The 25,966-nt window shown below is 42.6% G+C and overlaps 2 protein-coding genes and 1 non-coding gene across 9 annotated transcripts in view; 1 reads left to right on the top strand and 2 right to left on the bottom strand.

Annotated features, from left to right (window-relative positions):
* Positions 1 to 20,908, top strand: part of LOC116463287 (phosphatase and actin regulator 3-like) — a 271,936-nt gene extending 251,028 nt beyond the window's left edge. For all 5 annotated transcript variants that reach the window (XM_032146324.2, XM_032146327.2, XM_032146323.2 and 2 more), the window contains exons 9-13: positions 9,442 to 9,497; positions 13,022 to 13,083; positions 14,042 to 14,182; positions 18,395 to 18,471; positions 20,316 to 20,908. In XM_032146324.2, coding sequence (XP_032002215.1) covers positions 9,442 to 9,497; positions 13,022 to 13,083; positions 14,042 to 14,182; positions 18,395 to 18,471; positions 20,316 to 20,331 — 352 coding nt within the window. In that variant the 3' untranslated portion in view covers positions 20,332 to 20,908. The remainder of the gene's footprint in view (positions 1 to 9,441; positions 9,498 to 13,021; positions 13,084 to 14,041; positions 14,183 to 18,394; positions 18,472 to 20,315) is intronic.
* LOC116463292 (synaptonemal complex protein 2) overlaps positions 9,517 to 25,966 on the bottom strand; it is a 100,517-nt gene continuing 84,067 nt past the window's right edge. For all 3 annotated transcript variants that reach the window (XR_009212019.1, XR_009212018.1, XR_009212020.1), the window contains 2 exons: positions 12,325 to 12,536; positions 9,517 to 9,825 (listed from right to left, as the gene is read on the bottom strand). The gene's annotated coding sequence lies outside the window, so the exon portion shown is untranslated. The remainder of the gene's footprint in view (positions 9,826 to 12,324; positions 12,537 to 25,966) is intronic.
* LOC116463302 (U7 small nuclear RNA) lies at positions 25,853 to 25,914 on the bottom strand. Its single transcript, XR_004246647.1, has one exon. It is a non-coding gene; the product is annotated as a U7 small nuclear RNA (small nuclear RNA).

Here is a 25,966-nt window from a genome sequence, read left to right as displayed (position 1 = left end):
CCCCCCCCTCCCTCCCTCCCCCCCTCCCTTCCCCACATAGTTCTCAGGCACCAGGTGATTCCTCAGCACCTCTGAGAGTCCCCAGATGGAAGGTGACCTGGGTGTCCCTTGGTGTCCATGTTGCTGTGTTTAGCACCTGGAAGAGGAGGTAGAAGGGGCATGGTGGGGTTGGGGAAGCCTCTCAGGGCAGCCCGGGAACCATCCAGAGAGACCGGTGCTGGTGACCAGCTGGCCTTCATGGGCGGGGTGGAAGTGATCTTGGTGCCTCACCTGAGCCCTTGGAACACCCGGCTCCAGGCAGCTGATTGGAGGCGGGACCCCTCCCCACCACCAGTGGGGCTGTTCCTGGTGCAGAGGGTGAAGGACTCTTCTGTATCCCAGGGGCACTAACCCATCCCTGGGCAGGACAGTCTAGAGTCCCTTTTTGGCTTGGGGTGGGCCACAGAGCCAGGCTGACAAAACAGAAATAGCAACGGTGATAGAGACAGTGCAGTGTGCAGCTTGCGGAGCCCAGGGCACAGCAGCCTGGCTAGCCCCTCACATACAGCTCTCTCCTTTCAGTCTCACCAGGTGAGACCATGGAGGTGCAGAGAGGGGACTGGCTGCACCCAGGAGGTGGAGGACAAGAGACACTGGAGAGTCTGGGAGGCCAACTCCACGTACCTGGAGTTCTTTTCTGCACTGCCCTGGGAGGGAGCCCAGGCTCCAGGGGACATATTTCTCCTGCAGGGTGGGGTTGGAAGGACAGAGTAGGCAGGAGCCTTTGGCCTGAAGGCTTGTCACTGTGGGCACAAGAGGCATGGGACACCTTCCCGACATCAGAAGCCCCCATCGCACCAAGCTCGGCGGGGCTTCCTGGTGGAGTTGAAGTTGCCTGCCTCCTATGCCCTCAGGACATAGGAGGCAGGCCAGCCATTCTCTGTTGCCTTTTGGAAATTCAGGGCAGCTCTGTGGATTGTCACAGTAACTGGAGCTCCTGCTGTATTTTCAGGATGGTCCCAGGAGGCAAGTGTTCTGCAGCCATGGGGCACTCCCTTAGCAGTGAAGACTGGCCCCCCATTCCACTTGACTTCTGAATGTCCCTGGGACACTCATGAGAGTCCAAAGCCCGTTTATGATGACCTGAGCCTCAGCCTAAGTGCATTTTGGACACACACGAGGCATTTTGGTGGAGTTGTATGACAGGTGGCGTCTCCTGGAATGCAAATGCCAGAAACCTCTCCCACAGATTGAGGAGGGCACTTTGCTTTGTCCAGAACTTCACCAAGAAGCATTCCTCCGCCAGTGTCTCTCAGGGCATGGAGTGACGAGTGTGGCAGCTGTGGGTCTGTCTGCATTTGTGGCTGGCACTGTGATGGTGATTTTTCTGTAGCGGCAGCATTGGCAGTGTGTGCTGTGTTACCTAATCCAGCCATGCCTGGCACTTACCTATTGGAATATGTGTTATTTGATTAAAATTTAATTTCCTTTTTCCTCCTTTATATTGCAGATAGGTGTTAATGTTTTTTTTTTGGTTATGCGTGTGAGGGATTTGGAGGAAAAGGGACAAGACAGAACAATTGTTATAATGGGGGGGTGCGGGGTACAGTGGGGCTGCGGACCCCTGTGTGGGGAGAAGGACATCTTTGCCGGACAGGGACAGTGTGAACAGCCACCTATTGGTAAAGGCAGCTCGATGTACGGCCATCACCGGGCATGGAGTTTGGGGAGGGGTGGGAGTAGGAGGGGCTGCTGGAGGGGTCACCGTGGACTGAAAGGCTTTGCTGAGGGCCTTGCAGTTTGTCCTGAGGGTGGTGGGAACCCGGGCTTGAGCTCGTCGTGGGAGTAGGAGTTAGAGTTATGCTGCTGTGGGCAGGGAGGTGGACAGTGTGGAAGTCTCCATCATCCAGGGCCAAGGCTTGTGGCCTGGATCAGGGAAGTGGCCTTGGGGATGGAGAGAGGCAGATGGATGGACAGACGGATGGATGGATGCAAGCAGAACCCAGCAGACTTGGAGCTTCCTGGGGCGTTGGACGTGGGGAGTAAGAGGAGCCAGTTCTCCCAGGGGTCTGGTGTGTGCCTGGGTGGTGGCTGGAGCCAGCCTCTGAACCCAGGATGCTGGGCCCTGAGCAGGTGTGAGGAGATGGGGAACAGGGTGTGGAAAGGTCGACTTTGGACCCAAAATGCCTGGGGTCACATCCTCCCTGGCATCCTGGAAGTCAGGACTGCTGGGTGCTGAGATGGGGCTTGCCCCAGGTGTGTGGACCAGCAGCCAGCACCTCTCAGCTGAGCCCTCAGTCGGCAGAACATCCCTGCTTGCTGTTTCCTAGTGTGGACACACTCCATCCCCTCTGCCTGGACGCCCATCCCAGGTCTTTACCTGGGCGGTTTCTTTCATCATCCAGGCCTCATCTTATGGCCTGGAGAGTCCTCTTCTCTTCCTGAACTTCCCTCCAGACACACCCACATTGCTCTGATGCTCTGAGACATAGGGTCAACATGTCTGTCATCCATGCACCCAGATGGTGAGTGCCTGGGTGCAAGGAGAGGAGGCATCTGCCCCATTCACCATCAGATGTCTGACGATGCATCGATACATCGTGTGAATGATGTGTGGAGACGCTGCCTCGCTGGGGAATCCCATCTCCAGGCGGGGGCCGCCAGCTTTTCTCAGTGACTCAAGGCGGCTGTGGGGCAGGATTGGCATTCCCAGAAAGGAGCCTCCCAAAATAGCCCGGGCGTCCCCTGTGGGTGTAGAGCTGTCTGTTCTCTCTAGGAAGGCATTCTGCCTTGTATGGAAGGAATTGCTTCTCAATTTCTGCTCCACACTGAGGTGACTTCAGCTGTTGATTCAAACCTCTTCTGTGACATCTGTGCTGGGGTGAGATCAAGATTTGGGGGATGTGCATTTAGTGGGGCAGCCTGGCTGAGTGGGGCTTCATCAGGGAAGCAAAGCTTGGGGAGCTGGAACTATACTTCTCCTGACCCCGTGTCTTTCCACTTCCTGAAATTACCTGCAGCCCCTGCTCCTGTGCTCATCGTGCAGGAAGGCAGTCAGCTGAGCAGTGTGTGCAGAAGATGATTCAGAAACTGGTACAGGCTTGGCACTGAGACAGCGTCTGATGGGGGAAGAGGGGGTGTCTGATGAAAGAGGCTATGACAGAGAAGCATGTGTGAGTCTGATGGAAGAGGATATGGGTGTCTGGTGGAAGAGGGTATGAGTGTCTGATGGAAGAGGGTATGAGTGTCTGATAGAAGAGGATATGAGTGTCTGATGGAAGCGAGTGAGTGATGGACAGTGTAAGTAGATGATGAAAGAAGGTGTATTTGATGGAGGAGGGTGTGTCTGATGGAGATGGTGTGAACATCTGATGGAGAGGGCATGAGTGATGAAGAGGGTGTGAGTGATGGAGGAAGATGTGAGCATCTGATGGAGGTGTGAATGAGTAGATTATGGAAGAGGGTGTGAGCGTCTGAAGGAGGAGTGTTTCTTGGGGATCCAGGCCTGCAAGGAGGCTCTGGGCAGGATGGAGCCTGCAGCTCTGCTGTCTGAAGCTGGAAGAGACCTGGGCTCAGCACGCCAGGTGAATAATATCAGTGCTATAGTAGTAATGATAATGCTACCTATTTGTGTGCCAACCTCCTCCTATATTTAGTGTTCTCGACTCTCCCAGCATCCCTGTGGGTTTTGTTGGCAGGTGTTCACCTGGGGAATCAGAGGCTCAAGTAAGGGAGGGCATGACCCTGTCACCCAGCTGGCAGGGGTCAGAGCTGGAACTGGAATCCTAGCTCTGTGCCAGTGCGGGGGCCCCAGTGCTGACTGTGGAATAGTTGACAGCCTCCACAGACCTGGAAATGTGGGTGGCACAGCTGCATCATGACTCCCGGAGCCTCTCCAGGCGTCCTGACTGTCTAGGCTGTCGGCTGTCTCATCAGCTCCACCTCTAGGCCCCTTCCTCCCCATCGTTTGTCCCCTGCTTCCCTGTCTCCTCTGTGCTACTCACAGCACAGGGCCACGTGTGTCGTAGGTGACTGCTACAGATCTGTCGTGTGAGAGGCACTCGGAACCAGGAAGTGCCTGTGGGGTCACCTCTTTGGCTGGTGCCCCCTTGCCCCTCAGGGCCCCCACAAATGATACATCCACACTTGAACATATAGACATCCTTTTCCAGGGTGTGTCGTGCTCGATACCTTTAATTCCTGTCTGCATTCCAGGGCCTGCTCAGCCTCTTCCTGGTTCCCCAGCCCAGCCTGGTCCTTCCAGCCTCCCTGTCATCCCCACCTCTCGTGTGTGCACAAGCAGGGACCAGGTGGGGAGACCAGCAGATGCTGCTCTCTGTCCCTGGTGTTTCTTTTCTTAGTGTCGCTCCCACACCCACGCGACGCTTTAATTAACTGCCACACTCAGGCTTTCTCAGTGGGGAGAGCCAGAAATAGACTGTGGCTTCCCCAGCTCCAGGTGGCACCAGGACGTCACTGGCAGCCCCATTTCTGAATCAGGAGTCTCAAGCAGCTGCATAGGGTGGGGAGGGTTGGGGAATCCCACAGGGGTTCTGCACCCCTACCTACCCCGCCCCACCCCTCCGCAAGGCCTTCTGCAGCTTCCAAAGCCCAGCTATGCTCGGGCCACGTCTCTAGTGGCTCCTCGGAGAGCAAGTTGATCCTGAAGCTCAAAGCCCAGGAAGCCGTGGCGGCATCCCTGCCCCAGCCAGGTCCAAGCAGGCTATGTAGTGAGGGAGAGTAATGGGCGCCCATTCCTTTGCTCCTTGACGCCGGCTGCTCCCCTTGCCTGCGCCGGCTCTGGGGGTCTGCTCTTGCAGAGCTTCATGACTCGTTCAACCTGACTGCCCTCTTCCTGGCCATGGTTCTGCCTAGAAAATATCCTGGGCCACTTGGCCTGAGTGGCCACTGTGTGTCAGGCAGGGGTCAGCACACTGTGGGGCAGGGGTGGTGGCCTGTGATGCATGCCTCTGCCTGGACCCGACTCTCTGTGCTGGGAGAATGCTTCCTGGGCCTCATCCCAGCTGTGTCCCTGTTGGCTGGTTCCTGCCAGCTGGTGTTGCTGGTGTTCCTCCCTGCCTCAGCCCTCCCAGGATCTGGCACTGGCTGTGGGTTCTGATTCCAGCCGTAGTAGCTGCTGGTCACATTCCTCTCTCTGAGCCTCAAGGGTCTCGCCTGCAATGTTGGCAAAGTAATTGTCTGTCCTTGGCATCAGGCTCGTTGCCATTTTTCCTTTTGGAAGCCCCGACTCTGCATGAAGAGTTAGCATATCTTCAGGTAGCAGGTGGACAAAAGGGTGTCTTTTATATATACTTAGGGTAACAAGTATTAATTTGGAGTGTGGGGTGTTTTTTATCTATGGCCAACTTCTTCCCCAAGTCTTGAACAATTCAGGGGCCCCTCACAGGCCTGCAGCACACTTTGTCCTTGGTATCTGGTGGAGCTCTGGGCAGGTCCATATCTCTTGGTAGTGGGTTCATCTCCGTCTTTGTGGGAGAGAAATCTGGAAGAGTCCGGAGAGTGTTTCCAAATGCAAATCTAGTCCTGGCACGCCCATACCCCATCTCACCCAGGTCTGCTTTAAATCCTTCAGTGCCACTCTGGGGTTCCAGGAGTGAATCCAGACTCCCTCTCCAGGGATGCCAGGCTGTGTGGGTCCTGCCCCTGCTCAGCCTCAGTGCACACACACCTCCATGCAATGTAAACGACCTCACCTCAAGACCTTTGCACATGTCCTCTCCTCACCTAGCGATCCCCAATCATCCTCTGGATCCCAACTAAAGTGTCACCTTCTGGGAAGCCATTCATGTCCAGGTTGGAGCCTAGTCTGAACAGTGGCCTGGCCTTGTTGGGTTGGCAGCACCACCCTAAGACCCTGCTTAGTACACTCACCTGGCAATCAGGGGTCTTCTTGCTCACCTCAATCCCCTCTGCTGGTAAGAACCACAGGGAGGGTCTTGGGGCCCACAGCGCTATCTAGGGTTCTGCATCCACCCTTCCAGCTGTGGGGTCCTGGCACTCTGTAGGTAGAGAGGCAGGCTAGTGACAAGCCAGTGGGGTCCTGGCCTGAGCACGCTTTTGCTCTGTTTACAACCCTGTGCCTCCGGGGCTGTGTGTACCCAGAGGACTGCATATTCTAGACCATTCAGGGGTGCCCTGGTGACATTCAGTGAGAAGCTTGGCAGCTAGATGAAGCCCTGCAGTGAGCGATTGGACCACCAGACTGCCTCTGCACCTTGGGACCAGTTGCACAGTTTTTGCTGGCTTGATGTCCACGCTTTCCTGAGGTGTATCAGTTGGATGAAATGCTTTTCTGGGAACACGGTCCGCGACCAGCTGGCAAGTCACAGGTTGGGTTTTCTTGAGAAATTACTATATCCTAAGTATGCACTGTCACAAACATTTTTGTGCATTATCTCATTTAATTCTCATTAAGAGGGTCTGGTACTAATTCTCATTTTAGATGAGAAAGACGAGGTTCCAAAAAAGGATGGGGGAAGCCTTGTTCGGGGGCCATGCCAGTGGACACCAGCCTCCAGGGACATTCAGGGTACTTCTCAGATTGGAGGAAATGCACAGCCTCACTCCCCAGGTGTCCCTATGGGTGTTCCTGGCTGGGCAGCTGGCTCAAGAATTGTCTTGAGCCACACATAAAATACAAGTGGCTGGGGCCAGCATCACGGACAGTGAAAGAGTTTACCAAGGCAGTTGTAGGTAAAGAAAGGCAAATTTATTAGAGAAAGTATGAAGATCCATTGCAAGGGTGCAATGGGCAGCACAGCAGAGAAGAGGCTGCTGCAAAGAGGCAGGGGCTGGAGGGAAGTTTTATAGGGTTGTGCCAGAGGGGCATATGTGCAGACAAGGTTGTGCTGCTGGGGCTTCAAGTGAAACAAGATATTTGGAAATAGGATGTCATGCCAGTGGGTTGTCTGTGATTAGCTGGCTCTCAGAACAATTCCTCTCCCCCACCTAGGACCCCTTCCTCATTGTTGCTTACTTATTAGGACTCCATGTTTTACTTCCCAGGATCCCATTCCTACACACAGCCTCTCCCTCTTAGCCAGAGGAGCTGTGCAAAGGAAGTGTACCTTTTCATGGGTGAAAGATTCATAGTGCACTCACTCTTGCTGGGCTTCAGGGATTTTTCATTTCTATTGCTCTAAAAGTGCCTGTGTGCCTTCCCCCTCCACCCCATCTCCTTCCTGCTTCCGAGCCCTTCTGTGGGCAGTATTGGGGCCAAGGATCTGGCTTGTTCCTGCTTTTCCTATGGTGGTCTGCCCCACCATTATTCAGACACAGAGGCTGTTGGGTACTCTTACCATTCCCTGTTTACAGAGACTCAGATACATTGAGAAGCGAGCTAACGCTGAGTGCCCAGCTCTAAGGGGAGACCCCGGACAACTCCAATTTGCTGATGATTTCTCTTCCTTTACCTAATTCCTTCTCCAAGACCCTTGCAGACACTGCTGTACCAAGTGGATTCTGTGTAACTCTCTCAGAAGTTTCCTCTTCCATAAAGCCTGCCTTGATTACCCCCCATCCTCACTCCCTCAGTGTTTAAGCCGTGTGTGAACAGTTAAGAGACGCTGTGGAGAGAGCTGTGGTCTTCCCACACTGGTTTCTTCTCTTCATTTGGGTCTCAGCAAAATGTATCTCTGCCAGATTCTGAATGTATCTGCCCCTGCCCAACCACTCACCCACCATATCCCCCATTTCCTCCACGGCATTGACCACTCTCTGAGATGATTTTGTTCATTTGTCTGCCTTTACCTCTAGACCAGGGCTGTCCCAATCTTTCAGCTTCCCTGGGTCACATTGGAAGAAAAATTGTCTCAAGCCACACATAAAATACACTAACGATGTTGATGAGCTAAAAATAATTGCAAACAAATCCTCATAATTTGTTTTCAGAAAGTTTATGAATTTGTGTTGGGCCTCCTTCAAAGCTGTCCTGAGCTGCATGCAGCCTGCAGGCCACGGGTTAGACAAGCTTGTTCTAGACTATGAGCTTCCCAAGGGCAGAGAAGGCTTCCCATATTCAGCACTGTGTTCTGGGGGCTTGGAACAGTGCCTGGCATATAGCAAATATTTCATAGTCATTTCCTGAGTGCTTGAATGAATGGCCTTTGGGGTGTTTTGACCAGATTGCAGGAGCAACACTTAGTGAGCTAGGCTTTGCACGCATTGTTTGGGACTGGGGAGGATTCCAGCCAGGAATTGTCAGGGGGAAGGTTCAAGTCTCACTGAACATCGAGATACGATGTGGAAGCAACCACCCACAGAGCCAGAAGACAAAGCCCCCAGGGAAGCAGAACCACAAAGGGTTGTGTTCTAGTGGGGGAGGGAGGAGCGGCTGAGCCCCGCAACGCCCTAGGCTTTCTGCTGGGACAAGGATTATAAATAGGAGATAAATAATTTTTAAATGGAGGCAACATCCTCACTGGGGCAAAATATTATGGCCCTAAATTCTGGGCATTCAAATCCTGGGCCCTGTTGTCTCCCTGCTGTGGTTAGAGGATCTGGAAGTGGGAAGGTTTCTGGCTCTGGCCCAAGGACAATATTATTGTAGTCACAAAAATAATGAGAGCTTGGCATTAATTTTGGACAAAGATGCCTCCTTCTCCTGACAAGCCCTTTATGTTTTTTGGTGGTGACTGTTGTTGGCCGCATCCTCCAACTTCCTCAATGAGAGACCACTTGAAAAAGAAATAATAATTTGTCTTCACATCGCACACTCCGTCTGGGCTGATGGTGGGAGGGGAACGCGTGTGGGTGGGCTCAGCTCTGTTAGCTGCGCTGGCTGGAAGAGATTCCCAGTTTTTATTCAGCGCTCGAGCTGAGCTGCATGCGTGCTGACAAGAGGCGGGAGGCCCCTTAGATGTCTTTAGACACTCCCCCTGTGCTAGGCTGGGCTGGGCTGGGCACAGGCAGCTCTACTCAGCAGTTCAGCAGGCAGAAAGCCGGAAGGAGAGATCAGTGCTCCCACAGCTGGTGTCTCCTATGCTGACAAGGGAGGCAGTGCCGGGAAGCGTGGATCTCCCGGCATCTCTGGATCCAGAAGCCTGAAAACAGGTGGTGCTACCCACCCCTCCCTAAGCCAATGGGCAGGAAAAAGAATTTCCTGAACAGATCTCCTCGCTGCTTAAATACACTGCTCCGGTGAACAGTCCAGACCAGGCAAGGTTTGGGCGACAGATCAGAGAAATGAAGACCTGCACATGCGGAGTTGGAGCAAGGACTACCCTAGTATTAGCTCTGTGACGGGAGAGCTTTCACTATCAACTGGAAGTCTGACTTGATTTTGCCAGCAAGAGGCAACAACCAAAGGTTCACTTTCTCTCCTCCCAATTTTGGGAGGCGATCTATAGGGGTGTGCCAGCCACCTCTCATTCTTGCAGACCCCAGGTGGAATTTGCAGGCAGCCACTATGGTGCAAAATGTAATTTTAGTGTTTTTCCGCAGACGGCTGAGCCAAAGACCTGCCGTGGAAGAGCTGGAGAGAAGAAATATCTTGAAACGTGAGTAGCTGGTGATTCCTCTAGAGGTTTTCCTTCACGTGTGGTGAGGCTGTTGCACAAATCCTGAGTTCCCATAACCCAGCCCTTCTCTGCAAGCAGAATGCTCCATGCTCCCAGTAAACCTGAGCTGCTGAGGAATTCTGAAAGCAAGCCCCAAAGGAAAGCTGATATACCTAGAAACATTCTTTTTTTTTTTTTTTTTTAATTTAAAAAAACTCCTCTCCTCTTAGCATAAAGATGTTTTTATTTTCAGGGTTAGTCCCATATGTCTAAACGCGTTAGGTTTCAAGCAGGTCTTCCTGGCAGTTTGGGTCGGGGTTCTTCATGGCTACAGAAATCACAAAGCATGAACCGCATGAACACACTAGAGAAGGACACGCCCCTTGCCTGTTACACTTGGGAGGAATAAAGCAGTCAGCTCAGGGAAACAGTGAAGCCATAGGAAGCTTTCCTGTGGCTCAGGACTTTGAGGTTCCAGGACCCTGTGTCGCTCCCAGCCTTGCGCCCCCTTGCATTTCCTGTTAGGTGGACAATTATAGCATATGCTGAGCATAGGTATTCATGAGTAACCTCCATGCTCTAGGGCACTATATTCCATTAAATATTCCATAAAGTCAGTGATTTAGGGGTGGCCAAACCTCTTGAAAAAGTGTTTCTCCAATAGTTCTTTATCTAGTCATTTTCAGTTTTTAAAACATTTTCTACAGAAAGTGTCTTCTAATGGCTTGGATTTTGAAAGGACTTTTTTTCTCTTTATGTGATGAATACTGCAGACTTTCTCTGAGTTTGTTTTCTTATTTGTGAACATCTTTTTATGAAGTTATAATGGTACCAAGCAGACTTTCTGTCAGAAAATACCCCTTGTTGGTCTGGGTACTGAACTTGAATTGATTCCTCCCTCCTTTCTTTGCCTCAATGACTTCATTAACTGCCTAAAACAATCCCCTCCTTTATATTGTTGAAAATAACCCTCAGATAAAGACTTCTTCATTTTACTTTTTAAACTTAAGATATAGTAACTACTGTTCTATGTTAACTATACCATCTCTGAGGATTTAAAGAAAAGCTTTTCATTGATAACATGCTTAATTAAGTAGGCAGACAGAAAAGTCAAGCTGTTTCAGTTGCCAAATATTTGAATTTTTAAAAATTAAGTCACTTATTTATAAAGCTTGTAAAGTTGCAGATGCTACTAAAAGTAGCAGTCCAGACTTGAACCAGGCAAGTTCAAGACACAGGAAGCACATTCCAAGTAGCCTGCTGTCAGCAACAGGAAGAGAGTACTACAGCCCAGACTTTTAACCCAGGAACCATGTCTTTCAGTAGCAGCCTCTTCCTTGCTATTGTGGGCAACCAGGTGTTCCCATCAGCAAGTGCTTCTAATTGTGTTATTCTTTGGAAATAAATATCAGAGCCTTAGAAATAGAACTATCTTTGGTGAATAGGGAGCCAGCAAGTGCATAACTGAACTGACTGCCCTTACTTCAGTGCACAAAAGGGAAAATGGGTTTCCTCTGCGGTGGCCATGGCAATCCCGCCATAAACACTGTGCCTTCATCAGTGAATGTAGGTTTGTCCTTAGCTCGGAAGCCCTCTCTAGTGTCCTGAGTGGGAAGACCTGAGAATTTTACTGCTAGGTTTCTGGTGGGTGTTTGTTTGGTTTTTCTTTTGTTCTGTGGAGATGAGAATAGGGTAACTACAGATAGCCTAGTATGAAACATCATACTCATAGGCTCCTGATACACAGGACTTCAAGCACTCATACTATATTGTATTTTCTTCTTGTAATCAATTCTTAGAATGTCACTTTTGTATTTGCTTCAAGGGGGAACTCATGACTAATTGCAACCATATCTGAGGAGCACTCAAAACTCTGCCCATGTAACACTATAACATGGATAGAAAAGCAGAAGAGCAGGGGCCCCTTTATATGGTGATGGTAATTCTTTATTAGGCCCAATCTGTGCCAGGGACTGTATTCAGTACTTAGTATATATTCCCTCATTTAATCATTGCAACATATTTGTGAGGAAGGACTTCTTGGAGGAGGTATCCAACAGAGTGCCTGGCATAAAGAACGCACTGACAGGAACTTTCAAAGATCAATTCTCCACAGACCCTGCTGGTGACCTTCATAGTAATTATGGCATTTTTCAGCATTTAAAAAAAAAAGAGCTGACTTTGTTTCAATCTTTTCATATGGAAGCTGCACTTGGGAGTTGCCCATGGCCTATTTTAAAGAAATCTGAAAAATTTTATGTCATGTAAATCCCTCATGGCTGGCCTTATCTGGACATTTTCACAATGTTTCTCTAATTGTATCAGCTTTCTGATGATACCTTAAAAGTATGGTTTCTTCTGGTTTCTCACTTGTATAAAGAATTAAGCACAAACAGGATTTCATTACCTTTTCTAAAACACCCTAATCCAAGATGACTCACTTAAAAAAAATTTACTGGAAAGCACAATATATTAAACTCTTATATAACCAATCCCACAAATGTATAAATACTTGAAATGCATCTTTTAAATAAAGGCAGATAATGTGAAATTGTGTTAACTGCAAGTGGCAGGATTTCCCTTACCAAAACCTAGCAGTGTTTCTAGGAGTGCTGATTGTTGAAATCTCTTTCCTAGGAATGGAGCTGTGTTCAGGTCAGGGACCTAAGGCTTTATTTAGCAATGGAGAACACCAGAAATAGGACAGCCATTATCTTGTATCCCAGGGGGAAGCTTACATTTTATACTATATCTCAGCACTTTGATTTATTTTTAGCTTCCAAGTGTAGGTGCGAGCACAGCTTGAATGTTAATAGTCACAACTTACCAAGCAAAGCTAATTTTGCTGAGGGACTTGGGCTTCTTTAAAAGGCACTGTCATGTAACAGTGTTCACACTCCAGCAATGGAGAGTCAGCGAGGTTCATAGATGTGTCAAGATTTGAAATATAGTCTGAACATATAAATTCCAGGCAAGCATACGCTGCCCAGGAGCTGAAGAAGGTGTTCCATGTTTTATGTTGGTTAAAAAGTCTGTACACTTGTTAAGGAAAAAAAAAAATTAGTGGCAGTGCTATTTATATTGAAATTTACATATACATTTATTTACTTAGTCTACTAGAGCTTTTTTTATGTGGCATCTAAGTGCTAGATGTAAATATAAAGATATTTGGGGAGAAAGAAAATCAGTAAGAAAGACAGACACAGAGATGTCTACTTCCTTAAACAACAGCCGTATCTGTGGTTGTTTCTAATGCACAGAAGGGCTGAAGAGACCAGGTTGGGATGACAGCAAAGCTTCGCTTAGTACAAGTATTTCTATGTAATGAGACCCTGATCTCCTGAGCAGTGACTGACAAAGTGGGAAAAAAAAACACCAAGAGTGATGTGGAAAAAGGTCTCCTTAATATCTTACCTTCAGCTCCCAGAAATATGGGTATCTTGGGTACATTTCCCTGCTAAAGAGGAGAACGTTTCAACCTGTTTCTCTTTGTTATTTTTTTTTCCTATTTTAATCTTTCACAGAAAGGAATGATCAGACAGAGCAAGAAGAAAGAAGAGAAATCAAGCAAAGATTGACAAGAAAGGTACTATAAGCATTTTACTGCCTGAATAATAAAAGGTGGTCTAGAGAACAGCTGCTTCAGTAGCACGTGGGATGGGTAATGCTAGGTATCACTCTGTGATCATGAATAATGTTTTCCTGGACAACATGGCATCAGTTAAATCAGGATATTTGCTCAGCAACAATGAATTAACTCCCTCTGACGTTCCCTATGGACGAAGTTCTTCCCTAGCACAGTAGCACTTGGAGAGGTGCGCAATGCACATGATATTTTTTACTTATGTTCAGGTGGAAGCTGGAAGTTGATTGGCATTTTCTTAATTTACAGTGTCTAGGAAAAGCATACCTGGGTATCAGTGTTTTAGTCACATTTTACACTCATCGCTTTTGTTCACCTCCAATATGCCTAGAAGTTCCTCAGTTTGCAGAAAGCTTTTATTAGACACAAAGGTTTGTTATCTGTGACTCAAACAGTTAACATTTACTATGGCCAATACAGGTAGCAACTCTATAAACCTTAATCTACTTTTAAAGCCCTGACCATTTCTAAATTCAGGTGTTCTGGATTCCCCTTCTTCGTTGTGCTGCTCCATAATAATTCTCTTAAAATTAACAGAATATCCTTCCTAAGCTGAACATATAATAACTTTATCAGTACTTTAAAAAAGCTTATCTAATTGTATCTGAAGCCAGGGATGCCATAAAATCTAAGTTAATTCACTAACCATTCCTTGAGCCGGTGCTGTGTACTACTGGGGGTGTGACTCCTTCTGATAAAATATGTTGGAGGAAGGGGGATTGTGACTTAAGAGTACAGTATATAATTTAAGCCCTTCACATTAGAGATTGCTTGTATTTGGGTTATATTTCACAGTTTCAGTTTTATTTATTTATTTTTTAGAAAAGTGCTGTTTGTTCAGAGTACTTCAAAAAAGCTAGTTTGGCATGTGATACTTAACTATGATGATCTTTAATTTTAGCTTAATCAGAGACCCACTGTTGATGAATTAAGAGACAGAAAAATTCTGATACGATTCAGTGATTACGTGGAAGTAGCAAAAGCGCAGGACTATGACAGGAGGGCAGACAAACCCTGGACGAGACTGTCAGCAGCAGATAAGGTACACAACTGCCTGTGCTGGTGGGGGGGGGGTGTTGGATGTTATAATAAGGGCAAAATATGTCATGCCAGGGAGTTTATTCATAGACAATGGGAGCCCTCAACTATTTAAGGGTATACTGCAGTAAATACTGGTTTCTCAAAGATAATTCAGGGTCAGATTGAGAAGTGGTTCTCAGCTAGGTAACAGTTTTGCCCCGAGGGACATATGGCAATGTCTAGAGACATTTTTGATTGTCACAACTCGGGATGCTACTGGCATCTACTGGTAGAGGCCAGGGATGCTGCTAAGCATCTCACAATGCACCTAACAGCCCCCACAACAAAGGATTATCTAGTCCCAAATGTCAAGACTGTGGAAATTGAGAAACCTTGGTATAAGGGATAAATCAAAGGTGGGCAAGGCTGCCATAAGAGATCAACTGACAAGTTTAAACAAAAAGAGCTACAGTGGGGACAAAGAGGCATTCAAGAAAGCCTCTACACAGGAAGGGGAACATCACACTTTGGGGACTGTTGTGGGGTGGGAGGAGGGATAGCATCAGGAGATACACCTAATGCTAAATGACGAGTTAATGGGTGCAGCACACCAACATGGCACATGTATACATATGTAACAAACCTGCACACTGTGCACATGTACCCTAAAACTTAAAGTATAATAATAATAAAATTTAAAAGAAAACAAAAACAACAACAAAAAAAGAAAGCCTCTACAGTATAGAAGAGGTTCTAGATTCTCTCCCTGGACTTGCGCAGTTTGAGGTATCTCTGAGAACCTCCTAAGGAGCCTGAACTGAACAGTTAGGCAGGAAGAACACAGGGAGGTAGTAGGTCACAGAGTCTCTGCATGACATTTGCTGAGCACAGAGAGGGTAAGTTCTTGTCTGTGATCAAACACTTGACTGGCAGGATTTAAGCCCAAGAGTGTCCATAGAGTTTTGTCACCTTCTTGCTTCTATTAACTTTCAGAAGACTTGACTTAAAGCCTTTAGGAAGAGAAAAATTATACATTCAGGCAAGGAATTTGCTAATTGTTCTTCATTCTTCATATGCCGAGTATGAGGTGTATGTACACAGATATTGCATGAACTTGGAGAAATGCGAAAATGTTGGACTAACTTCCCTGGTTCTTTGTGATTGATGTGCTCAGAGGATCACAATGATATGAGGAGAAGTATCTTTGGTAGTCTGCAGATGTGTTTGAGTATGAGAATAATATACCCCTAAAATTCTTAAAGACTTTCCTTGTCCCAGAGGCTATGTTTGATGATTTCTGTCTCAGCGGGTCCCTTGAGTGTTTATCTGAGAAAGAAGTACATGATGCAAGTGGGCCTGGGGAAGCCAAAATATTAATGTATGCTGAAGTTAGAAAGGCTTATTTCTAGATCTCTGATTATAAAATTCCAAGTTCACCAAAAGCTGAAGTTTACTCATTATCTTGGTGTTCCTGTTTCATTAGTGCCCTAAGCATGTGCTTGGTCCGTTTAGGTATGGAGTGAATGGGGTTGGGGGAAGGGTTGTCTTCCCACTACAGTTCAGCAAATTAATGAAGGGAAGACTTACATAATACTAGTCCTAGCCAGAACAATCGAGCAACAGAAAGAAAGGGCATCCAAACTGGAAAAGAGGAAGTCAAGTTACCCTCTTTCCAGACAATATAATCTTATACCTAGAGAAACCTAAAGACTCCACCAAAAAACTTAGATCTGATAAATTCACTAAAGTTGTAGGACACAAAATCATACAAAAATTAGTAGCATTTCTATAAACTAATAATGGACTAGCTGAGAAAGAAATCAAGAAGGCAATCTTATTTAAACAATCTTATTTAAAATAGGTACCAAAAATACCTGAAAATGAATTTAACCAAGGTGAAGGACCTCTACAAGGAAAACTACAAAACGATGATGAAAGAAATTGAAGAGGCCACACACAAATGGAAAGATATCTCATGCTCATGGATAGAAAGGACTAATACTGCTAAAATGACTATACTGCCCAAAGCAATCTACAGACTCAATGCGATCCCTATCAAAATACCAATTTCATTTTTCACAAAAATAGTAAAAGCCATCTAAAATTCATGTGAAACCCGAAAAGAACCTGAATAGCCAAAGTAATCCTTAGCAAAAAGAACAAAGCTGGACGCATTACACTAACCTCAAAATATATTATAAGGTTATACTACCAGCATAATATTGGTATAAAAGACACACAGGCCGGGCGCGGTGGCTCACGCTTGTAATCCCAGCACTTTGGGAGGCCGAGGCGGGTGGATCACGAGGTCAGGAGATCGAGACCACGGTGAAACCCCGTCTCTACTAAAAATACAAAAAAATTAGCCGGGCGTGGTGGCGGGCGCCTGTAGTCCCAGCTACTCGGAGAGGCTGAGGCAGGAGAATGGCGTGAACCCGGGAGGCGGAGCTTGCAGTGAGCCGAGATTGTGCCACTGCACTCCAACCTGGGGGACAGAGCAAGACTCCGTCTCAAAAAAAAAAAAAAAAAGACACATAGACCAATGGAAAAGAATAGAAAACCCAGAAAAAAATTCACGTATTTACAGCCAACTGATTTTTGACAAAGGTGCCAAGAACATAAACGGGGGAAGGACACTCTTCAATAAATGGTGCTGGGAAAATTGGATATCTATATGGCAAAAGAATGAAACTGCACCCCTATTTCTTACCATATACAAAAATCAACTTGAAGAATAAAGACTTAAATGTAAGACCCAAAACTATAAAACCACTCAAAGAAAACACAGAAGAAACAGTCCAGGACACTGGTCTAGGCAAACATTTTATGGCTAAGACCTCAAAAGCACAGATAACAAAAATAAACAAATGAGACTATATTAAACTACAAAACTTCTACACAACAAATCAACAGAGTAAAGAGACAACAGGGAATATGAGAAAATATTAATATCTGCAAACTATTCATCCAAAAAGGGACTAATATCCAGAATATATAAGGAACTCAAATAACAGTAAAAAAAAAAATCCCATTAGAAAGCAGACAAAGGACATGAATAGACATTTCTCAAAAGATGACATACAAATGGCCAACAGGTATATGAAAAAATGCTCAACATTATTAATCAACAGGGAAATGCAAATCAAAACCACAATGAGATATCATCTTATTCCAGTTAGACTAGTTATTAAAAAAATAAAAACATGCTGGAAAGGATTAGGAGAAAAGTGAACTTTTATATACTGTTGATGGGAATGTAAATTAATGCAGCCATTATGGAAAACAGTATGGAGACTCTTCAAAATATTTTTTAAAAACTATATAATTCAGAAATGCCACTTCTAGGTATATAGCCAAAGGAAATCAAATCAGTACATTGAAGAGATAGCTGCACTCCCCTGTTCACTGCAGCATTATTAACAATATCCAAGACACAAAATCATCTAAGTGTCCATCAACAGATGAAAGAAGAAAATGTAGTGCATGTATATATGTATATGTGAATACAGTGTGTATACACACACATACAAAATGGAATATTCCACCTTAAGAAAATCTAGTCATTTTTGACAACATGTATGGAACTGGATGTTATTATGTTAAATGAAATAAGCCAGGCACAGAAAAACAAATATCGCATGTTCTCACTCATGTGGGATCAAAAAAGTTGATATCATGGAGGTAGACAGTAGAATGATAGATTCCAAAGGCTGGGAAGGGTGGCAGGGTTTGGGGAGAGAAAGACAGGTTGGTTAACGGGTAGTAACATACAATTAGATAGATAGAAGGAATAAGTTTTAATGTTCTATAGCAGAGTAGGTTGACTACAGTTAACAACTATGTTGTGTGTATTTCAAAACAGCTAGAAGAGAGAACTTAAAATGTTCCCAACACATAGAAATGATAAATAGTTGAGGTGATGGACATCCCAAATACTTGATCACGCAGTCTATGCATATAACAAAATATCATATGTACCCTGTATATATGTACAAATATGATTGATGTATCAATAAAATTTTTTACAAAGACTTCCAGAATATTAGCTACATACTAGCTTGGTAGGACTATAATAATGAGTATGGCAGTTTTAATGATGAACCAAAAAATTGTTTTTTTCTGTGTATTACATAATAGAGTCAACAAGTATTAGGAATGGTTAACTTATAAACATGATGCTAATTTCCTGATCTTTTAATATCCTGAAAAACAATGTCTTGTTTTTAAATTTCAGGCAGCAATTCGTAAAGAATTAAATGAGTACAAAAGTAATGAAATGGAGGTACATGCATCAAGCAAGCACTTGACAAGGTCAGATTTCTATGAATTTCATGGTACTTACTTATTTTTGAAACACACACCGCCCCCTGCCACAAACCATGTATCCAGCTATACAAATTCAGCATTTTTCCAGAGAACTCTATTGAACAAACAGAATGTACCTCAAGTAAGAATGCTGCCTGCTTCCATTAATTCCTTTAGGACTTGGTGAAAGGTGATATGTATGGTAACAATATTGGTTTATTTAAGTAGTTAATGCATATTTAACAAAAATAAGCCTCAAGGCAATGAAAGTAATTTTTCTGTGTATTTAATTCCCCTCTAATATTCAGAATTCCTCCAATTTATAGAACTCACCTATTTATACTTATAGATTGCTGTGAAATTAGTCACTCCCCACCTTCACATTTACTTTTTCCTATCTTAAATTATTAGTCACATCTTTAACACAGCCAGTGTTCTCCTAAAGCTGAGTATTTGTTTCCTCAGCAAATATTTGAGTAAGTAAGTGCCAAGAATGCAATAGTGAATATGATAAAGGAGGCTCCCATCTTCATGGAGTTTATGTTCCATTGGGAATATACTGGCTGATTCTTCCATAATCAAGACTTTTCCCATTAAGATGAATATATTCTCTGTCTATGCTACCATATGCAAGGGATGACACTGGGCTTCTTGGTGATGACGAAGTTGGGAAAAGATTTAACTCTCTTTACTTATTGAACTGCATATTTTTTCAGTATTTCCACCCACTTCTTTTCCATGGCCATGACCAGTAGTAATTATGTGAAATTCTCAAACATCTCTGATTCTAAAGCAGATGACTATGATGCAACAAGCCTTCAACTGTATCAGTTGCTTTGTATTGTCTTTTTTATCTGAAGATGCTCAAGGCCCACATACAAAGAGAAAGGAAATCCTGCATGTAGATACTGCCTTAAACTAAAATAATAGTTTTAGTTTTCTGTTTGTTAGAAAGTGGCCACTGCAATTGTTACCTGAAAAATTTACTCTGTGAGATTAATGTGGCTATAGAACAGAAACTAAGTACAATGGAATTCCACCTTAACCAATGGTTTTAGGGTGAATATATCAAGGGGAAGGGAAAGTTGGATGAATAGGAAAAATTATGCAAATAGTTTGTTTTTTAAGGTTCCCTCCCATGACTAACATACTTTTGGGGAGGAATAGGTCATATGAACGTTTAGGAAAAACAGTTCAGTAGATCATGCACAATTACATTTAATGTTCATTTTGTCTTAAATAGAATGACTACATATTCTATATATTGTAATCTCAATTTTGTACATTTTCCGATTATACATTATTAAATGTTTAGTAAAGAGGTTTATTGTCCTAAGTTGATAGCATTCTAATATAATGACTCTAATACTTGAACATGAGGAAATAATTTTAAGATCTTTATGCCACATTTTAACAATTCATATCAATTTAAGAGTCAGAACAGTATTTTTAGTTACGAGATTTTAAATGTTTTAAAATTACTATGAACATATTACTCGACAAAAAGTCATAACTCTACTATAATTTTCAATAATTAAAAAATTCATTATTTCTACTGATTTAGCAAAGCCCTGGCCTTTCTATGTACTTCAAGGGCTTAACTCACAGTTTTAAAACTAAGTTCTAGGTAGTCTTAAGAATTCAGCATATAATATAACAGGGGCCTGAGAGTGGGGAGCCCTCTGAGACTCTACCCTATTTTAACCAGAGTAGCTCTATCCTTATGTTTGACATATGGGACTTTTGAGAAGCTTTTTAATAGCAGCAAATTTATTTGTATAAGGTTTTTGGCTATTTTAACTGCTAGAAATGTATAACCTTAAATTCTTTGTCTTTTTTATAATCTCTAGATTCCACAGGCCATAGAGATTTTCTTCTGAGAAGAATTTGTGTTTAATTTTTTTGATACCAACACTGAACATTCATCAGGGAACTTTCCTGAAGTTCAGCTCAAGACTACCTGCTGTGTTTGTGAGAAGGGCAGGATCACACACACAGGTGCAATCTTGACCACACTTACCTGCAAGAGGAGTAACCAGAGGACACACTTCCTTCCTTCTTTGGTGTCTGAGGAGTGTGAACTGTTGGGGTCAGTTAAGACCCAACATAACTCTATCAGAAGAAAACTGTTGTTTGCCTTTCAACCTTGTTTTACGGTTCTGCAGTGTAATGGAGGACGGGCAACGTGCATGTGCAGGCTCACCACTCCTAGGCCTCTGACATGAGGGACATGTGACAGTGTCATTCAGTATTATGTTCAAAAGACATTTTTATCCTGATCATAATTAATTTGAAAACTCTTTAAGTTCATGTTATACAAAATGATTTACTGTATTATACTTTTCCTTTTTTATATAATGTCTAACAAAAAATACAGCTGCAACATTTTGATTCCTGTTAATTTTGTTCTTTAATTAAATGACTACTTATTGCAGGAAATTAACCCAGGCTTTACATTTTCTTGTGATTGGGATGAGTGGTACTTTAGAACAGGGATCTGTGAAACAAGTCAGTTTTTACTTTTGAACCATCAGAATCCAAACACATGAATGAGAATTCCAACTTTTTATGTGTTTGGTAAATTTTGTTTATATTTAAATGTGGCTTGTGCCTTAGAAAATCAAATTGAGTGCGTTTAACCAAGAAATAAGCAATAATTTGTTGAAAAATTCTATCAAAATGAAAAGTATGCCTCTTTAGAGTATTTTTAAGCTCACCTCTGCAAACACTGTTAAAGAAAGGAAATTTACCCCAGCACAAAGGTGAAAATCTTGGCACAAAGGGGGAAACTAACAATAAATGTTCCCTGAAAAATATTTTTAATTGGCTTTCAAATAAGTGTCCTTACAGAGATAAGCCTTCCCTCCTCCTTCCCTCCTGGTATACTGGTGAGGCAGGAAGCACAGTAACTTGGAGCATGACTTTCAGAGCTTGCAGAACTTGTGCACAAATCCAAGCTCTGTGCTATTCAACAAGTTACTTGTTTTCTCTATAGTATGGTCATCTCTCTCTCACACAACATTGCTGTAGCATCTAAATAAAGTAACTAAAGTGCTGGCACAGTGCTGAGGACATTCTAGGAATCCAATAAATGTTAGCTACTGATACAGTTGCCAGGTAGCACCTGGAGCAACTGAGTGTCCTCTATGACTTCTTGCCACATATGCTACCTCATTGCTTTCCACTATTTTTCCTTTTCTACTTAAGACTGCTACTGGGTCAGACACCCACAGAAACTGCCAAGTCTTTATGTTAGCACTTTGTTCAAAGTGACTTATGATCAGTCCTAGAGACTAGCAAAACACACTATTCATTGAATTATAGTTTTTTTAATAAGAAATTGTTACGGTAGAAAAATTCCAGCTCTACCTCTTAGCTGCTCTGTAAACTTCCGTGAATCAGTTGACTTCTCTGAGCCTCAATTTCTTTGTTTGTGAAATGTATCTAAATCCTTTCTAATTAGAAGTCAGTTAAAGGATTTGAAATATATATATTTATATACACATTATATATTTTCTGTTATTCATAACCCGTTATTTGTAGCCAAAACTTTACCTCTTAAGCAACATATTAGAAGCTCTCTGTATTTAATATTCAATTTAAGATATTAATGGGAGCCCAAATTATGTAAAACTAAGATTTCAATTTCCCTCACACAGAAATATTAATATATTTACTATGAAACAAAGAAAGGAAAAGGTGCTACTGTTTAGAAACCACCTTGGCCCCCAAAGTACAAAAGATCAGTACGGCTTAACAAAAGAACCGGGCAGATCCTATGGTTAGAAATTACCTGGTTAGATGGGACATATATTTAGTTTTTTGCCCAAGTCCCATAACTAGTGGATAATAAAACTAAAAAGGTAAAGTGCAGGATAACCAAAGGAAGGTTTGGACTGGTTCAGACTCAGAGGTTCTAAGATATCCTAAAACCAGCAGACATTTTCACTTTAACCAAAATTTGTGGCAATAGTATCTAACTTCTACCATTGTGTTTTTATTATGCACAAACTATTACTCTAAACTATACTTACGTATTTCATGTTCTTATCAGGTATTATAAGGGTTAAGAGATAAACTAAAATTGAATCAAGTATATTTACTCTCCACCTGCACATCACAACTATCAAGTTAGAGGAATAAAATTAAAAAGCAATTCACAAGTCATATTACACTGATAACATACATGTATATGTACATGCATTTGCATATGTTTATAATTTGAAGAGTAAGTATACTTAACAGCCTACAGATTTAGAAAAAACTATTTGTCCTACTGAATAACAGTATATATGAATTATCAGAATTCTTCATGACTAGTATTCAATAAGGAGGTTTTTATGCAATAAATTTACAAATCATTTGCCCCTATTTTCAGAAAAAATTATTAAAGCAACCATGAATATTTAAATCATAAGTTCTGTTTTTAAGGAGCTCAAAACATTTTTACAAGCATGTTAGTAATTTAGTGAGAGGAAATTAAATATCCTCTAGAAACATCTATTAACTTTTAAGCTAATGTAACAGAGGAAATACCACATTATACGACTTTGTAAAAAGTATTTCTAAAAGAGTTTAAAGAGGGCTGGGCATGGTGGCTCATGCCTGTAATCCCAGCACTTTGGGAGGCCGAGATGAGTGGATTGCTTGAGTCCAGGAGTTCGAGACCAGCCTGGGCAACATAGTGAAACCCCATCTCTACAAAACAAACAAAAAATTAGCTGGGCATGGTGGTATGCGCCTGTAGTCCCAGCTACTAGGGAGGCTGAGGTGGCAGGATCGCTTGAGCCCAGGAGGTTAAGGCTGTAGTGAGCCTTGATTGCACCACTGCACTCCAACCGGGGCGACAGAGCAAGACCCTGGCTCCAAAAATAATAAAGAGACTTCGAAATCATATCATCTAAGTAATTTTTTGACAATTTAAATGGTGGTGGGAGTGGGGAGGAAGAACCTAACATCAAGACATCCACCGTGTGGAAAGATATGATAATTACAGGCCTACATTTATTATACATTGGAAGTAAAGTCAAAGTTTTTAGCTATGTATCTACAGTCCTTCAACAACAAATTCAAGCTCAGAAATGCAAAATCCTAGTTGTACTATTAAAACTGCTATTACTATATGCTTCCAATACCCATTTGTCTAGTTTTTTCCAGAGACCTTTTTCTCCATTTTTCATATGAAAATATCTCAGAAGATATTCGTAAGAAAATGAACATATGAAACTGAATATATGAAAAATATTTTCAAAAAGTAGATTTCTATAAATCCCATTTGCTTATTTAGCTGCAAATTTATTTACAGTGATGATACTAGGAACACACTACTAGTTCATATTCAAACAAAAAATGTTTGTTAGAACGAACAACAAAGTACTGGTTAGCAGTTCCATAGTTCTAAGAAAATACAGCAGTATTTTTAAAGTAATAAAAAATTTTTAAAAAACCTTTTCAAAGTTTTTAATCTCAACTGTAAATCTTAAAGATATAAATGGGGAAATTCTAAAAATTCAGTTTTCTTACTAAGCAATGGGAGGAAAGAAATCTGGATATATGGTATATATGACAATAATTTAATGTTTCAAATTGCAGACATGTTATATATGTGTATTATTCCTTTCTAAATGCAGTTTATTATCCCTTCTCAAAAATACATACACTGAATTAATACAATTCAGGTGTGTTCCCTAAAAGACTGGTCTACACCACCAGTCCATTCTCTACTTTCCAGATAGCCTAATTATAATGGTGACACCTGATGTGGCAGAAAGCACAATCTCCAGAACCACCTATCATCTTGCTTCAATTTTTACAGTCCAAGTTAGATTTGTTTGTTGATACTATTTGCTGGTATTTTATTTTGCTCAAAATTCTACTTGTTTATTAATAGCATATATGATTCTTCCATACTTTAAGTTTTAATTAGATGAGAAACTTATACACTAACTGTATCTGGTTTAACTGTTAATAGGTGATAACAGAATGGTTAAAGAACTGACTCCGGCAACTGTGAAGCTCCACACTAGGCACTGAACTCAGAGTTGGCAGAATTTGTCACTGTAGACTACAAATTTCATGTTCAATTAAATGCTGTATGAAAACCACTCCATCTATTATTCATTTAAAGGATCTGCTGGCCTTTTAAGTTGGTGTTGGCCATCCATAATACTACAATTTGGTGGCAATGAGATCACTATAGTAATGGCTGTAGAGTTTAGTATTTAGGTTTCTGCCTAGCTATACTAACATAAAATTTCTTCTCTTCCATGTCCTTTTCCATGTGTACTTCTGGGACAGTTACCACCTTACAGCTCTATTTGGTTGAGGACAAGCGGTAAACCTACACCAGGGTGTTAGATTACAATCCAGGTAAGAAATTTAAGTCATTAGCTACAATGATCATTTATTTTTAATATGTTTAAAATAGAACAAGAATTTTAGCTATATTAATTAATATACTCATTAGCCTCTGCTATGCAAAATTGATATAAATCACTATTTCTGTGAAACAGATAAACTAAGGAAAAATTTTATAACAAAGAACAGAGAGTTCTGATCTATAAGATTTCCCTTCCGAACTTGAAGTCTGCAAACTACAGCCCACAGACCAAATCTGGCCAGCCCGTCCTTTTAGCAGCCAGTAAGCTAAGAATGGTTTTTATATATTTAAACAGTTGCAATTGAAATGATTATAATAAGCACCGACATGATACCCTGAAATTTGCCTTCTGGCCCACAAAGCCTACAACATTTTCTGTATAGCCCTTCAGGACAAACTTTGCTAGATCTTGCTCTGAACTTAAAAAATTTAAATAAACATATAATAGAACATTTTAGAAATGAATTACATAGAAGTCAAATAGCTAAATTGTTTTTAAATAAGCTTAAAACCTTTTAACTTCAAATCTATTCCAAATTTCAACACTCATTATAAACCCAATTGTCTTTGTATTTGACCTGAACAAAATGTACATCAAATTAGGTAAATAAAGCCTCATCATTATTAAAGGCAAGTGTTTCATTAGTGTGACTTCCACTCCTCCAAGTTCCTTTTATTTAAAATTGTTGCTATCACAGCGTAAGCTAAAAGTATATTATCTAAGTTCAAGATGGTACAACATATTGATCTCACTCAACACATCTGTATTCCTAAAATGTTGTTCTCCTGTAGATGTCAATTCAGAATATTTTCATGCGCCTTTATTTTAAATAGAAAAACTAAAGCTAACCATTACAAATACATTGCCTTAACAATGAAGTCTATGTACATTTGATTTGCCTATACGATTCCTCTGAGGGTCCAATGAAATGGAAATCTGTATGATTTTGCATGACATTAAAAGCACACATATCCTCATTTTTAAATAGGGAGTTCATCTCTTTTGAGGTGGGCATTCTGGTGAAAACTGAAAAACCTGCTAGACATACTCTAAAAGAGCTGTAACACCACGGAAGGGTTCATTTATTACTCATTTCTTTTTTTTTTTTTTTTTTTTTTTTT

The sequence above is a fragment of the Hylobates moloch genome, unplaced genomic scaffold, assembly GCF_009828535.3.
Source record: "Hylobates moloch isolate HMO894 unplaced genomic scaffold, HMol_V3 SCAFFOLD_32, whole genome shotgun sequence".
Lineage (NCBI taxonomy): Eukaryota > Metazoa > Chordata > Mammalia > Primates > Hylobatidae > Hylobates > Hylobates moloch.
The sequence above is the reverse complement of the archived record's forward strand: the minus strand, read 5'-3'. Positions and strand labels throughout refer to the sequence as shown.